Below are 16,146 nucleotides of genomic sequence, written 5' to 3'. Positions count from 1 at the left end.
GTCGGAGTCGTCCTGAGTGCTGCAGCCTTCAGAGATCACAACCTGCACACAAGACACTCTGTTCACTTCAGCTGTCTCTCATTTATGGATGACATCATCCCATCCAGGCTGTAAAGTGATGGTGTTAACGCCGTGATGAGACGTGAGGAAGATGTGATGAAGGTCACAGACACACAGAGATACCTGCACGTGTGTTTCAGGTCACTTTTGACTTGCATACATGCATGCATCTAAAGGCTCAGAGCTGTTGGACACCTCCTTGGTCTGGATAGGGTTAAACTCATTATGTCACACAATCCAAACCACTGAGAGACACAAAAGACTAACAACAGACAGGAAGTGGATCAAAGACAACTTGAACTCTGCCTTGGTTCTGTTTCTTCTGTTAATATTCTTTAGTTTCTGTTTGTCACTTTTTGATACAGCCAGCAACTAAACCTGAGCACCGCCTCACCTTGATGTCCTGCGTGGCGTCCCTCGGTGTCCTTTCATTCCTGACCTCTAACTCTCGGGAGGTTGATGGGGTCAGGACAGCGGGATGAGCCAAGAGGAGGAGGAGGAGCAGGAGGAGGAAGGTGTGAGGCATGGCGGGGCTCAGGTTGATCAGGGTGGTGAAGGTTTGTTTGTGGTTCTCCAGTTTCATAAAGTCTCCACCATGAATCACCGGTCTGTGTGATGTTGCGTCCAGCGTTCCTTTGTCTGGCAGGGCTCGTCCTCCTGGGATGAAGAGTAAAGCTGCTGTCAGACTCAGCTTTGGTTAAAGTTGGACCGGTCCTGTGAGCCTCCAAACATCTTCACATCTTCTGCCTCTCTGCCTTGTTGACCTGACAGCTGGGAACTCACGTTAAAACTTACACTCTTCGCTTATTGCCTGTTCTATTGAGCTCATACCGGCAGTCAGCATCTCATATAATACATTATTTAGTCAGGAGCACTGCAGTCCTGAATCTGTAAGATTCAGGACTGAAGACTGTTCAGCACAAACTAATGTGTAACTATAGCAACAGGACTGGACCTTAGCTTGCTGCCTCCTCATGAAGAGGAAGATGAAGATGAAGATAATGATACACACTAACTTCAGGGTGAAACCAGAATGTTGAATTTGATTTGCTTGTGATTCATGTTAACATAATATAGTTTTAAAATTGTTGAATTCCTTCCTTTGTTTTTTGTCTCATCATTGTTTGTTATTATATTATTTCTATATTTATTTAAGGTTTGCAGCTGCTGAGGTGGAAAAGAAAAGATGAAAGTTCATCAGCAAAAGATGACAAAGCAGGAAAACTAAATCCATCCTGTGTGTAGAAGTTTAGTGAGACATCACAGGACAAACATGAGACTCCTCCCACACCAACAGTAGCCGGCAGTCCGACCCTGAAGGTTCAGACCGGCGTGTCGCCCCAGGGAGCTGCTTAATGCTGCACAGATCCACCCTGAGTCCTCATCCAGGTCTGAAGGCAGAAACCAGATGCTGAGAATTCCCAGACCTGGGAGGAGAGGAGGACGAAGAAGAGGAGGACGAAGAAGAGGCAACAGTAGGAGGACGGATTCTTCCCCGAGACGCAAATTTCAACAACTAATAAGGGAGTGTAGAGAAGAGTCCAGAGGAAGTTCATCGCTGGAGTCTAACTCGCGTTTCTTTATTTTCTCTGCCTGTCCTTGTTTTTCAGGGTTTATCGTTACTGGCAGACGGCTTTCTTCATCACTCAGTGTAACGGACATCTTGTTTTGAACACATGAACTGCCTTTGCTCCAGCGAGCAAAGGGGGGGTAGTGTAGGGTGTAGGGGTTCTGTCCTCCCTCCCAGTTAGGATACAAATACGTGTTTATATGGACACAGTTTAGTTTTCAGTCCCAGACGTACTGAACAACTTTCACTGTGAATGTTCTAGATTTATTACTGCGGCTCTCCTGATATATACGTAAACATGTATTATATGAGATACTGACTGCCAGAATGAGATCAGTAGAACAAGAAATATACAGACGGCGTAAAGTCATATAACATATTTAATATATCATTTTCGTCTGGACGGCAGCTCGTTATCGTGTGTGTGTGTGTGTGTGTGTGTGTGTGTGTGTGTGTATTGACTTGAATGGGACCAATTATCTCATAAATACTTGACAGCTGTTTGAGCAGTCTGAGCTCAGCAGGCCAACATTAAGTCCCTGAATGCATCATAAAAGCCTTCAGCTCTCTCTTTGCTCTTCTTCCTCCCCTCCACTCCTCCTCTTCTCATCCTACACACCTCAGCCTCCAGTAGCCAAAGTAAACTCAAGTCTGCGGCTCCTGCAGGCGCAAACCTGGCACCCGCCGGCCCGCGGTGAGCCGCTCTGTGAGCCGCTCTGTGAGCCGCTCTGTGAGCCGCTCTGTGAGCCGCTCTGTGAGCCGCTCTGTGAGCCGCTCTGTGAGCCGCTCTGTGAGCCGCTCTGTGAGCCGCTCTGTGAGCCTCTGGAGGCTGAACTCATTTATACGCATCTACAAATCTACACTCGATAACGAAGGTTCAACATTTCTGCCAACTGCTACAATCAAACTGTTGTCCTTGTTTTTAAAGTTTGCTACTAAAAACAGAAATTCCATTGATCAACGAATCACAACTTCTTCTTCTTTTTTGGGTCAAATTTGATCCCTTTGATGTTTCAGTTTAAAACAGACAACATTACTTTGATTTCATCTCATATTTCAGAATTCTTCCTTTATAATTAGAAATTGTATGTTTATGATCTGAATAAGAGATTAATGATCTAAACAGACAGCCTGGATGCTAACAGATGCTAATGAGACGTCTGGAGCAAAAGGCAAAAGAAATATGGCTGCAAGATTTGTTTGTTGATGAATGCACCACATGCAGGAGGGGGGGCACAAAAATGACAACAACGCCAACAGATTTTGATGCAAAAAGCATTGAGCTGCTACATGATGAGACTTTCCCTCCTCACTGGGAGTGAGTGACATCACCTCACAATAACATGTCAGAATAATAATAATTCCAGTTTCGTTGAGAATTCTCTTCATTGTGCAGCCGGGGACAGAAAATCAGAGAAGTGAAGTAAATGATGAGTGACGGAGTGAGAGAGCCCTGAAGTCAACAGCTGTAAAGACTTCATCTGGATTAGATCATTCAGTGTTCAATCAATACAACTAAAACAATCAATGACACCATCCCAGTGATTGATTATTGATTGCAGAAAACAGTATTGATCAGAGGAGCTTAAAGGCGTCTTACCTGGACAGAGCGGAGATGAATCTGTCTGTCTGCAGTCTGTCAGTCAGCTGCTCCATCCGTCCGTCCCTCTCTCTCTCTCTCTCTCTCTCTCTCTCTCTCTCTCTCTCTCTCTCTCTCTCTCTCCCTCTCTCTCTCAAATGACCAACAGAACCACGAGGGGGATGGACAGAGAGAGAGAGGGGGGGGAGAGAGAGAGCGAGAGGGAGAAAGAGTGAGAGGGGGGAGAGAGAGAGGGAGTTGGGGGGGGAGAGAGAGCGAGAGAGAGAGGAAAAATTCTTCAAGTATGAGAAAATGTAGTTTGTCCCTCTCTCTCTTTCTCCCTCCCTCTCTCTCCCTCTCCCCCTCTCCGTCCCTCTCTCTCTCTCCCTCCCTCTCTCCCTCTCTCTGATGTAACTGGGCTTTACAGGTCCCTCTTGGGCGGAGGGGGGACTGCGATGGAAAACATCTGAGTTTCTGGATGTTTTTGGGGCGTTGGGCTTCATGACTGACGGTCGTCAGCCTCTCCTCTCTTCTCTCCGTTTGTTTGTGTTTGTTGATGCTACCGAGCTCCAGATTGTGACATCACGCACACACACACACACACACACACACACACACAGATAAACCTGGCTGGTTGTCCTCTGCAGCATCATCAGGGACGTTTCTGCTGCAAGTGAACAAACTTTATGACAGCAGTTAAAGTTACATAGTTACATTTGTTAAACTCTCCACTGAGTGGCACTGTAGCATTGGCAGGAACAGAGAGGGGGATAGTAACTGTCCTACCCAGGCTTTTGTCACTGATGTGCTGTGCAGGCTGAATGCTGAAGCCCACAATCTTCACCTGATAACCCTGACATCTATCAGCTCCTCTATTGGTCGGTCAAACAAAGGCTGAAGTAAAGCTACAGACGTCCTGCTGGTCTCCATGCTGCCTTCTAAAGAGAGAGAGAGAGAGAGAAAAACATCATCAGACATCAGAACGAGCCCACGCTGACCTCTGACCCTGTCCTTCCTCTGACTCAGTGTTTACACAGAGGAGCCAAGAGCTCGTGGCCTCCGGCCTGAGATGGACCACATCCTCGCCCTGGACCAGCAGATCTGGATACAGTTTGATCAATGCCTGATCAATGCCTGATCAATAACCAACCCTTAACTCTGAAGCTCTATGACGGCTCTGTTAGCCTGCACCTCAGCCACAGAGCGGCTCTGTTGGCGACGGCTTTCCAAGGAAACTCTGTTTTGTCCATCGCTGAGAAGCCAAGACTGGAAGAACATCAAGAGTGAGACCAGATATGAGCCCGCAGGGTCGCTCTCTCTCTGTCTCTCTGTCTCTCTCTCTCTCTCTCTCTCTCTCTCTCTCTCTCTCTCTCTCTCTCTCCTTCCTTTCCTTCCCTTTCCTCTCCTCTTCATTCCAACCTTCATCCCATAAAAAGCTGAAGGACAACAGCCTGGAACACCTGAACCTGACTGAGCTTTGTTTTGATTCTCACAATAGCAAATCAGAGACGAGCACAGAGGAAGACCAAGAGCCAAACAAGGGAGGAAGACCTGCTGCTCTCCATCCTTCATCCTCCTCTCCACCTGTTTCTCACTGCAGGCGACACAATAAGAACCTAAACCTTTGTTTGTGACCTTTGACCCTTTAACCCTCCCTCAGTAACCTGACTGATCTGTGTCAAGCCAGTTTCCTGTCCCTCATGTCATCTATCTCTCTCTCTCTCTCTCTCTCTCTCTCTCTCTCTCTCTCTCTCTCTCTCTCTCTGGTTCATTAGCATCGTTTAAAGGTTAAGCGTTTCCCAGCGATGAGCGGCGGCGCTGTGGGGCTGGGCGAAGGCCAAAGACGAGGGCCGCCTTTGTTTTGGCGAGTAATGCTCCTGTGGGCTGAGGAGGAGACAAGGAGAAGCTTGTGAACTTCCTCCTTTGCCACCAAACACAGGAGGAACTGCTGCCAAAACATGTTATGCCTCTGTGGGATTTTTGGCATTTTAGCACGTTTTTAACATTCAGATCATTTTTCTGGTGTTGTAGCAGATTACAGATGTGACTTAGCCTCAGCTGAGTGGAGCTGAGTCTGAGTGGAGCTGAGTCTCAGCTGAGTGGAGCTGAGCCTCAGCTGACTGAGAACCCAAACACTCAGCTGAACCTCAGATGACTGATGACTTTCACACACACACACACACACACACACACACACACTTTGATTGAGACACGATGCAGGTTATGGATCCAGACTGATTGGTTGTGGTCCACTTGATTGTTCAACAGGAGGAGAGCTCAGAGTCTTCAGCTGCTCTGAGGAAGATGAAGGCCTCCATTGTCAGCACAGAGGGGAGGAAGAAGGTTTTCCTCTGTGGAATTCAAACCGAGCTGCAGAATGTGAATTATTCCAGGCGTCAGTTAGAGTGGGACACATTACATCATCATCTGAGGAACGGGAGCCATGCAGCTGCTCAGACTCAGCCTGAAAGGAGAGGACAGCTTTTGATCCGGCAGCATTTTAACAAAGGTTCTACAAGCAGCTACACTTAGACCCACACAGCAACCGGGACCAGACCGGACCGAGCCTGACCGGACCGGACCGGACCAGATCTCATTAGTTCCTTCATCACTGATGAGCTGAGCTGAGAGTATTTGCGGGGCCTGTAAGGAGGAAGGCCTGAGTCAGACCAGGACCTGCCCAGTCCAGCAGACTCTCATCACACTGCTGCTCTGTAAACAGCTGAGGTCCAAAGTAGAGCTGCAGCAGCTTGTAGGCTTCTAAAGGTCAAACTGAAGACTGAAGCAGCCTGAACAGCTTTCTAAGAGGCTTCAGAGTCCAATGTGAAACACGATACATCATCTGAGAACCAAACACAGTGTGGCTGAGCGAGAGGGTCTGAGCCTCCAGACCAGCAGCTGGTGGAGCTCAAACATCTGGCACAGGATCTGTTCACTGAAGACGGGACCAGAGAGCAGCAGTGATGTCATGGAGGCTCAGCTGGTGCAGAGGTGACTGAAGGCTCCTACAAAGCCTCCTGTATCCTGGTAGGAAGCATTAGGAGGAAACAAGGAGAGAAGGAGGAGGAGGAGGAGGAGGAGACAAGTTTGTCCTTCCTCCATAAACAACAAAAAGCACTGGAGCAAAGGTTCACTGCCTCATAGATCAGTCTGCACCCCAACCCTGATCCTGAGGCCCTGAACAGGTCTGAAACACAAGGACATCATCATCATCATCATCATCAGCATGAAGCTCCAGCAAGCCACAGAATTGATCTGGAGAGCATGAAGAAGACAGAAGAAGCTGGACTGACAGAAGGAGACCAGATGATGATCAGCACCTTCATGACAGAACATGTGTCTGCACCAACATCAGGGTTCACCTGGGATCCATCAACCTGAAAGCTGAGTTTCCAAGGACCCTCTGTGGCTGAAGAATGTAGCACAGTACCTCCTCACCTGTGTGTGTGTGTGTGTGTGTGTGTGTGTGTGTTTAGCTCCTATACACAGCTAATGTGTGAAATGTATCCCTCATCAGGTGTGTGTGTGGGGGGGGGGGGGTCAAACCCATCAGCTGATCAGGTATTGGTCGTATCATTAATAGTAATTGTATCTAAATGATTAGTGTGAACTTTGACCTTTATTGCAACTTCATTTCTCTCTCTCTCCTCCTGGATGATAAACTGCAGCTCTGCACTCCGTCACAGTGAGGAGGCAGGAGACCACAGAGGCCAAACAGGAAGTCAGGCTGCAGGACATGAGGCCATCAGGGAAAAGATAAAGACATGAAATGTTTAGGTTTGATACTGGAGGTGAAAGTTAAGGAGTCATTAATGTGCTGAGTGGGCCGCCTGCTGACCTCATACAGGACATAAACATACTTCACTACACTCCCTGCCTCTGCCCACAGAGCTCTGTCGCCCTCTAGGGGCTGACGGCACAGCTGCACGCTGAGTCACCAGCAGGTGAGGCTTTAATGAAGCAGATTAATATAAATGTGAATATAAAAGTGCAAAGTAATATCAATAAATGTTAACGAAAAGTTTATTTTTCCAGTAAGTTATATTTCTGATGAACTCGCCTCATTAGCGCGCAAGTGTAAACAATCCGTTTTAATTCTTTGACAAACTGGTTCTAAATTTTCCAGGATGACGTCACATCATCGCATCTACTTATTTGTTTTTTTATCCGTTATTAGAAAATAATAAGGAAAATATAAACATCCACAGGACTGAAAAACAAATAACTTTAAGCTTTAAAACATTAAAAACCTCCGTAGATGAAACTAGTTTAAAACAAACAGCTAAGTCGTTCTCTTACCTGTTGAGATAACATGTATGACAGGAAACGAGATATAATCCGGTTTATCGAAGAACAGCTAAACTGAGCCTGGAAATGAAACTTAGACGTTTATTTGGACGATAACTTGACGCTTTTTAGCTAAAGTTGCTACAATCACTGGGTCAGTGGTGACTTCCGGTCTCGCTCACCTGTTCTAAGCCCGCCCCCCACACACACAAACACACGCAGGCGCACACACACAAACTCAATACTTTATAAATATATAAACTTATCAAACTCCAGGTTTTATTTGAATCCAAACATGAGTCAGCAGTTCAGACGTCGTGTTTCATCAAAGAACTACGACACATTTCTGATGTTTTTACATTTAAATTAGACAACGTAAAAAAGACAAAGACTCATATTTACACACCAGGACAGAAACACGAGCAGACCCGGGTGGGGTCACATGACTTCAGATCCACTCTCACTTTGGACAACAGGAAGTATAAACAAACATGAAAGAGGAAATATGTTGAGTATGATCAGAGGGAAGGTGAAGCTGTTCAGTTAGCAGATAAATGCTGGATGTGCAAACAATAAACAAACAAATATAAAAGACAAACAAAGAAGTGATCAGGGTGGTGGCCTGGCTGAGTTTGGCCTTCGGCCTTCACGCGTGTGCAGGATCACCGTGGTTGTGTCCTCAAGGATCAATGTGACGCCTCGGCAACATGCAGTACCGTTACAAACCTAAATGGTGGGGGGGCAGTAATGGTAACGTCTGTCACATGGAGCAGAGACGCTTCAAAGCGTGTGGCAGACGGCGGGACGGACTCGACTGTGACGGACTGCCTCACACTGCCGCTGCTCTGATGGTTGATGACATCACATCCCTTGTTGTGGTTGTGTAGCAGGAACGGGCTCAGGTTGGACCGAGACGTTTGATAGACACGCCCACACGGTTGATCAGTCAATTTATTTTGACGCAAAGTTTTGATCTTTCTCACTTTCCTGCCTCTTCATCAAGCGTCAAAATGTGCGCTCTGCCTGCCCCTCGCTGCCACGCCCTCCGGTGTCTGCATGCAGTATGGCATTTTGTAGCTCCTCCCCAACATGGGATGAGGGTGTGGCTTATTCACATATTCCGAACCAACACAAGACTCACAAAAACTCCAAAAGGACTCAAAACTTCTGAAACGTTTTAGTCATAATGAAGTATTTGTGGAAATGTTTACAAATAAAATAATGAACATTAAAAAATTCAGTCCTCATATTTCGTCGTAGAAATATATATTTTTTTTTTTACGTTTTGTCCCAAACAAAAAAACAAACTTGAGCCTCCTGAAGTCGTTTACAAGAGAAATCAGAGCTTTGTTCATATTTACATTAAAAACATTTAGACGGATATAAACTCAGATAAACTCTCTCATACTTTGGGTCTCATTATTCAGGGATGTTTCCTCTTTTTCTCTCTTTGTTTTTAAATGTTTTCTTGTGAAAAGGCTGAAAGAAATAAACATTAAAAAAAGGTCACAAGTAAAAAAAAAACCTAAATATCTACAAAAAGAAGTCGCTCGTATTTACAGATCTTAAATTATTCAAACTCAAATCGGAAACAACCGCAGGAATGTTTCAGACTGAAACACAGAGCTGCTTCCTTCTCTCCATCAGCTCAGAGGAAGTCTCCAGTTTCACCGCCATCGATGCTGCGTTCTTATTTTCCTCCATGACGACGCATCGCAACGCTAATATACAAACATGAGTCGCTCAGCCGGAGAGACAAACACGTCCACATGTCCAGACCACGTGTCCTCAGTCTTGGTGTAGTGGTGTGTGTGTGTGTGTGTGTGTGTGTGTGTGTGCGGCCCACAGCGCCCCCTGTCAGGCTGAACAACAGAAGGATCAGCGCTTTATATAAACTGTACACTTCACATTAACGCAGCACCGAGTCTCAGTGCAGTGAAGCTCGGGGCTTCAGTAAATAGACTTTAGGACTTTGTTGTGCGAGGATCTGCTCTGGATCTTAGAGACGTATAACCTTTAACCTTTCACCTTAGTTGGTCTGAGTTCATCTTTCAAGCTTTGCGTCTTTTTCTTTTACCTCTTAAATCGTTTCCTCTCTTTCTTCCCAGTCCTTCATCCTCGCCTCTGTGGATCGCCACGGCGACGCCTCATCAGACCTCTTCTGCCTGGCTGATGAAATACTCGGCTGTCCGGCGGCGGGCAGGTAAGGGTTGCTGCGGAGGTGAGGAGGACGACGGTGAGGAAGAGGCGGAGGGGTGATGCTGGTGACGCCCTCGGAGGGACGTGTGGTTGCCGTGGTGATGGTGGGCGTTGTGGTGGGCGGAGGGGGGAGGGGGAGGCGGGTCGCGCAAGGACGGCGGAACGGCGGAGGATTTGATGGGGACGATGCGAGTGTCCATGACCTCACAGTCCACCTGCATCATCATCTCATAACCCTGAGAGGAGTTATACAGAGACTCTGGAGAGGGGGAGGGGGGGAGAGAGAGGGGAGAGAGAGAGAGGGGGAGGGGGGAGAGGGAGGGAGGGGGAGGGAGAGGGGAGAGAGGGAGAGAGAGGGAGAGGGAGGGGGGAGAGGGAGGAGAGGGGGGAGAGAGAGGGGAGAGAGAGAGAGGGGGAGGAGAGGGGAGAGAGAGGGGGAGGTGGGAGGAGGGGGGAGAGAGAGGGAGAGGGGAGAGAGAGAGGGGGAGAAGGGGGAAGAGAGGGGGAGAGGGCAGAGAGAGGGAGAGGGGGGAGAGGGGAGAGAGAGAGAGGGGAGAGAGAGGGAGAGGGGGAGGAGGGGGGAGAGAGAGGGGAGAGAGAGAGAGAGGGAGGGGGGAGAGAGAGGGAGAGGGGGAGGTGGGAGGAGGGGGGAGAGAGAGGGGAGAGGGAAGGAGAGGGGAGAGAGAGAGAGGGAGAGAGAGGGGGGGAGGGGGAGAGAGAGGGGGGGAGAGAGAGAGGGGGAGAAGGGGGAAGAGAGGGGGAGGGGGGACAGAGAGAGAGGGGGAGGGGGGAGGAGGGGAGAGAGAGAGGGGGGGAGAGAGAGAGAGAGAGAGAGAGAAGGGGGGAGAGAGAGGGAGAGAGAGGGAGAGAGAGGGAGAGGGGGAGAGGGGAGAGAGAGAGAGGGGGGAGAGAGGGGGAGGAGGGGGGAGAGAGAGAGAGAGAGAGAGGGGGGGGAGGGGGGAGAGAGAGAGAGAGAGGGGGGAGAGAGAGGGAGAGAGGGGAGAGAGAGAGAGAGGGGGAGGGGGGGAGAGAGAGAGGGGGGAGAGAGAGAGAGAGAAGGGGGGGAGAGAGAGAGGGGGAGGGGGGGAGAGAGAGAGAGAGGGGGAGGGGGGGGAGAGAGAGGGGGGGAGAGAGAGGGAGAGAGAGAGAGGGGGAGGGGGGGAGAGAGAGAGGGGGGAGAGAGAGAGAGAGAAGGGGGGGAGAGAGAGAGGGGGAGGGGGGAGAGAGAGAGAGGGGGGGGGGGAGAGGTAAACAGATTGTATTCATGGACTCGTGGACTTGTCTTGACCCTTGACCCTGGAGCGTCTCAGGCCTCTCACCGTTCACAGACATGGCCGGCATCACCAGGGACATCTTGGGCCGGCTGGTCTTATTGTGGCTGATGGCCGGCAGCAGCAGGTGGTCCTGCAGAAGATCAGTCAGGATCAATACACTCTTATTGATTGATCATTTAATCAAATGCAGATCAAAGGAAGATAAGAAATAAAATATGAAAATAAATGAATTGATCTTTGATAAGAGCAAGAAAATCACAGAAATAAAACAAAAACGGAGCTAAACTCATAAAAAGCCACAGGAAAATAAAACAATAATAAAGACTAAAATGTTGAAGTGCATCAGTCAGCCTCAGTGTGAGTGGCAGTGCTCACGTACCCGTCTGAAGGAGACCACGTAGAAGGTGTCCTCTCGGCGGTCGATGGCGTCCAGGAAGTCGCTGTATGTGACCTCTGGACCAGGGAGGACCTGCAGCTGACTGGAGAGCAGAACAGCAGAACCTTCAGGCTCAGCCAGCACCCAGAACAAAGCCCCTGAGTGACAGCTGGCTGTGTGCTTACCTCTCTATGGAGCGGTGCGTCTGGACCGGCAGGTATCTGGAGATGTTGGGTTTCCTCAGCTGGGCTTTCTGCTTCACAGGAAGTGACAAAACAACATTTCAGCACGTGTGTGACCTTTGCCTACAGGCGTCAGCGGCGGGATGAAGACTCCCACCTGAGCGATCCTGGCCTTCTTTGCAGCCTTGGGTTTTCCTCCAGACTTCTTCCGGTCGATCTGGTGCCGGCGGACCCAACCCCGCAGCTCGTCAGCCAGCCTGAGGACACAAACACATGCCGTGCTCTCACTCGCTGGGCCAAACAGGAAACGGGTCAGAGGGACAGTCTGTGTTACTTCCTGTGGCCGACCTGAGGGACTCAGAGCGGTTGAACTGTCTGCAGTCTGAGGACGTGAAGAAGCGGTCGATGTCCTGCAGAACCAAGTCCTTCACGTCACCGAACACATCGCTGAGGTTCCTGCAGGAGAACAAGCAGCAGAACGCCAATCAGGACAGAAGACCAAGAGCATCTTCTGACTGTTGCTAGGCAACACATCCAGACTCCTCCCACCTAAACTGGTACGGCTCGGCGGCGTATCGCTCCGTCTCGCCTGTCTTCCATCGCTCGTGTCCTCCGTCCTCCTCCGTCTCTGTCTTGTCCTCTGCTTCGCCGGGAGGAGGCGACGGCTCGGGTCGTTGTTGTTGTTGATGTTGTTGTTGTTGTTGTTGTTGTTGTTCGATCTCCAGCAGCCGGCGTCCTGTGTGTGACATCATGCTGTCTTGCAGGCCCGTGGACAACTTCCTGTCTGTGATGCTGCGGGAACGAGAACCAGCGGGGTTAAAGAGTATAGATCTAGAGTATATAGAGTATATGGTACTAGATGATGATGTTAAACTACCTGACGGGTCCAAAGCTGAAGGTCATGAAGAGCAGCACGGCCATGACACACACAGCTCTCTTGTTATTGGCCGAGTCGCTGCCCTGAGAAACCAAACACAGCTTCATGTTACTGAAGCTCCGTCAGATCAGTTAGAAGCCTCCTAACAAACATGTGACCTCATCAAAGCCCAGAGCAGAACCAGGTCAGGACAACAGCACCTACTGGAGACCTACAGAGGATCAGTGGACCAGAGTCCCCCAAAGACCCAGAAGAGCTTTGGAAGAACTGTCAAGGTCAAATCATCATCTGGAGCCCACATGATGTCATTTTACCCTTTGACCCAGTTTGACATGTTATAAAGGAGAACCCAGGAGAAGGTCAGCCGTCTCTGCTGTGGGCTCATGAACTTCAAATGTTTTTTGGGGCAAACTTGAACGTTCATCCCTCTAAGCTCCAGGATCTACATTGGCCTCCATCTGTGGACCCTGAGGAGGTTCCTTTAGAAGGCACCACAGACACAGAAGCCTCACCTCTTTCCCTGCCAGCCTCTCCCTCAGAGCCTGGTTCTCCCTGCGGAGCCGCTCGTTCTCCTGCTGCGCCTCCCTCAGCTGAGCCTCCAGGTTGTGAAGGTACTCCTTCTTCTTCTTCCTAGACTGACAGGCCGACTCACGGTTCTTGATCATCCTCTGCTGGCGTTTTAGCACCTTCATCTGGAGGAGGAGGAGGAGGAGGAGGAGGAGGAGGACACGAGATAGAAGAGGACGAAGCAGGACAGAGGAAGAGGAGGAGAACAAAGTCTGAGTGAAGCTGGTAACAGTTGGACCATGATGACGTTGCAGATGAAGAGTCCTATCTACTCACATCAATGTCGTTGTTGTTGTTGCTCGGCAACGGCGTGGTAGCCGGGACGATGGGCTTGCTGGTGGGCAGAGCTGCTGGGCTGGAGCAATGCTGCGAGATGCTGGGAGAGACTGGCTCCACTTTGACGATGGCTGGAGAGGAGCTCAGACAGACGGCCTGAGAGAGGACAACTGCAGGAGACAACAGGAGACACATTGAGACAGCAGGAGACAACAGGAAAACAAACATAGAAGCTGCAGTCTCACACACACACACTCACCCGGCCTGGTCTGGTCCATGCTGGGGAGGCCCTGCAGGATAAGGGTCTTGGGGGTCGGGGCGACGCTCTGTGGGGCGGGGGGCAGCGTGGTCACACACAGGGGGCGGGGCTGGATGGGCGGCTTGGTGCTCAGGATGGTGCTGGCCTTCAGGGAGGAGGAGCCTGAGGGCACCCCGGGCACCCCACACACACACACACACACACACACACACACACACACACACACACACACACACACACACACACACACACACACACACACACACACACACACACACACACACACACACACACTTTTACTTTCAGCACTAAAACACAGTCAGTCACATGGCTGGGCCCATTGCGACGGCCCTGATTGGTGCGTGGGAGTCTGACCCCGCCTACCTGCAGTCACTGAGACCTGCGTCGCCGTCGGCGCCTGCGTTACCACGGGCATCTGTGTGTTCAAAGGAGTCCCCGTTGTGGTTGCCACGGTGACCTCCATGGACCCCAGCGGAGGTGAGAGCACGTCTCCGTACATGTATGGGGGGGTGGGGGGGTTCTCACCTTTGACCGACACCTGGAGGAGCACAGAGCAGCATGAAGCCAGAGCCTCTAAACCCCTCTACATCCCGGATCAGGAGCAGCACCTGGACTCATCCTGCAGGTCCAGGACTGAACCAGAGGAGTCACTGCATCATCCAGGACGTGAGGTTAAGATAAGAGGGTGTTGTTACCGGGGCGACAGTGACCTGCTTGTCACATGGTCAGGCAGGTTTGAGCTCTGAGAGAATCACTCACCTGTGGATCAGGTGATGACAGAGAGCAGTCAGAGCTCAGAGAGGAGGCAGGAGAGGGAGGCTCAGCCTTCACCTGGAACACTGCGCACACACACACACACACACACTGTAACAGAGCGTAGATGCTGATGTCACCATACAGTACGTTGTTGTTGTTGTTGTTGAAGCACTTACACATCTCCACAGGTAGAGGCTGTGTGATGGTCATCTCCTCCTTTATGGTGTCACCTTCACACACACACACACACACACACACACACACACACACACACACACACACCGGATGAACCATACTATAAGATCAAACACACACCAATGTGCCCATTTACCACAATTTGATCTGTACCTGTGAGGAGGTTGTTGTCAAGGTGTCGCCATGGCGATGTAGGGTTGTCTGGATCGAGGGTCAGCACGAGGTCATTGTCAAACTGCAAGAGGTCGTCAGAGGAAAAGTGAGGGAGGAGGAGAGGAAAGAGAGCAAAGCAGCACAAGCAGGAACCATCCTAGCTCACATCCAGTCACATTCTTCTATAGCATGAATAGTATCGCAATCATATCTGCAGTAGTTGTCATAGTTACAGTGTTAAGTCCTCATTAAACACTAAGTGGAGGTGCAGGTGAACACATGAACAGCTGACTGTTTGTTCCTTAAAACACACAGAAGTGACAGGGAGCTCTGTGTGTGTGTGTGTGTGTGTGTGTGTGTGTGTGTGTGTCTCCTCTCTTTAGTCTCCATACCGTGGTGTCGTATTTCAGTCCTCGGCTGTAGTCTCCGTCCTCGCCCTCCTCCATGCTCTCACACTGGTACAGGCAGGCATCTGGAGAGAGAGAGACACACACACACACACACACACACACACACACACACACACACACACACACACACACACACACACACACACACACACACACCATATAACCGGGGGGAGGGGCAGGAGATGCTGGGGTGACCCAAAGGTGCTCACACAATAACAATAAACCTGTTTCACCTTTACAGTACATCACCAGTGTTCCTAATAAAGTGACATTAGGAGCAGATTGGATGTGAAGGAAATGCAAAAGGAAGTGTGTGTGTGTGTGTGTGTGTGTGTGTGTGTGTGTGTGTGTGTGTGTGTGTGTGTGTGTGCGCGCGCGCGCGCGTGCGCGCGTGCGTGTGTGTGTCATATCCGGGTTTGGAAATACGCACAACACACACAGCTCAACGTGCTGCGCACACACACTTTCGCCCCATACACAAACACAAATTGGCCTGAAATAAAAACCGTTTCCGGTCCAATATTTGGAGTTTAAACGGTGAATGAAGCTTTGACGCCCCGGGCTGCTGCTGTTAGCATCACACACACACACACACACACACACACACAGACAGAGACAGAGTCCGGCTCGTCTCTCACACACAGCGCTTCTTCCTCTTCTTCTTCCTCTCCTCCTCCTCCTCGGTGACTCACCCCAGTCCTCGTTGGTCAGCAGGTTGTCCCGGTAGAACCTGCTGTCCAGGTCCGACAGCAGCTCGGCGCTCATCGCGACACAACGAGCCCGGCGGGGCGGAGAGCTAGCTAGCTAGCTACACAAAGAGCGAGACGGATCGATCTGTAGCGCTGTAGAGTCAGACAGCTGATCGGCTCACTGTGTGTGCGTCATTTACGATCATAATTATTGATTATTTGCTAAAGATAACGCCTGGAGACGAGCGTGCGGCGCTGCCCTCAGTCTTTGCATATGACAGAGAGGCAGACGTATTTTCTACAAAAACACCGCCCCCAACGCCAAAGCAGCCAATAGGAGCGCGACGTCTGAAGATTGGCAGGACGGTAAACCAATCGGATGGTTAAAAGGCTCGAGTGACGTATTTTGGAAGGCG

The 16,146-nt window shown here is 50.1% G+C and overlaps 1 protein-coding gene and 1 long non-coding RNA gene across 3 annotated transcripts; both read right to left on the bottom strand.

Annotated features, from left to right (window-relative positions):
- LOC143013857 (uncharacterized) lies at positions 1-3,442 on the bottom strand. The gene is made up of 3 exons (XR_012965226.1): positions 3,231-3,442; positions 455-717; positions 1-42 (listed from the first exon to the last, which is right to left on the bottom strand). It is a non-coding gene; the product is annotated as an uncharacterized LOC143013857 (long non-coding RNA).
- Positions 3,443-7,753: 4,311 nt separating this feature from the next.
- Positions 7,754-16,038, bottom strand: atf6b (activating transcription factor 6 beta). Of its 2 annotated transcripts, none has more exons than XM_076167560.1 (17): positions 15,734-16,038; positions 15,024-15,103; positions 14,632-14,713; positions 14,460-14,513; positions 14,287-14,366; positions 13,891-14,065; positions 13,507-13,668; positions 13,248-13,417; positions 12,917-13,096; positions 12,405-12,487; positions 12,077-12,319; positions 11,876-11,983; positions 11,685-11,784; positions 11,531-11,601; positions 11,349-11,448; positions 11,015-11,099; positions 7,754-9,954 (listed from the first exon to the last, which is right to left on the bottom strand). In XM_076167560.1, exons 1-17 carry the CDS (start codon positions 15,804-15,806, stop codon positions 9,647-9,649), a joined length of 2,154 nt encoding a protein of 717 aa, XP_076023675.1. In that variant the 5' UTR covers positions 15,807-16,038; the 3' UTR covers positions 7,754-9,646. The 2 variants fall into 2 exon arrangements, with proteins under 2 accessions (XP_076023675.1, XP_076023676.1); XM_076167561.1 differs by having other exon boundaries at positions 11,531-11,598; positions 15,734-16,037.
- Positions 16,039-16,146: the final 108 nt, after the last annotated feature.

This window comes from Genypterus blacodes, unplaced genomic scaffold (assembly GCF_046128005.1).
Source record: "Genypterus blacodes isolate CSIRO-AG114 ecotype Tasmania unplaced genomic scaffold, CSIRO-AGI_Gbla_v1 ptg000160l_1, whole genome shotgun sequence".
Taxonomy (NCBI): Eukaryota; Metazoa; Chordata; class Actinopteri; order Ophidiiformes; family Ophidiidae; genus Genypterus; species Genypterus blacodes.
This window is presented reverse-complemented; position numbering and strand designations above follow the sequence as displayed.

What these genes read in the sequence shown, in the direction of transcription:
- atf6b (XM_076167560.1), bottom strand. Translation starts at nt 15,806, where the DNA reads ATGAGCGCCGAGCTGCTGTCGGACCTGGACAGCAGGTTCTACCGGGAC. An exon ending in TGACAACAACCTCCTCACAG is followed by an intron (nt 14,514 to 14,631) that starts GTACAGATCAAA and finishes GTGTGTGTGAAG; the next exon opens with GTGACACCATAAAGGAGGAG. An exon ending in GCCTCTACCTGTGGAGATGT is followed by an intron (nt 14,367 to 14,459) that starts GTAAGTGCTTCA and finishes GTGTGTGCGCAG; the next exon opens with TGTTCCAGGTGAAGGCTGAG.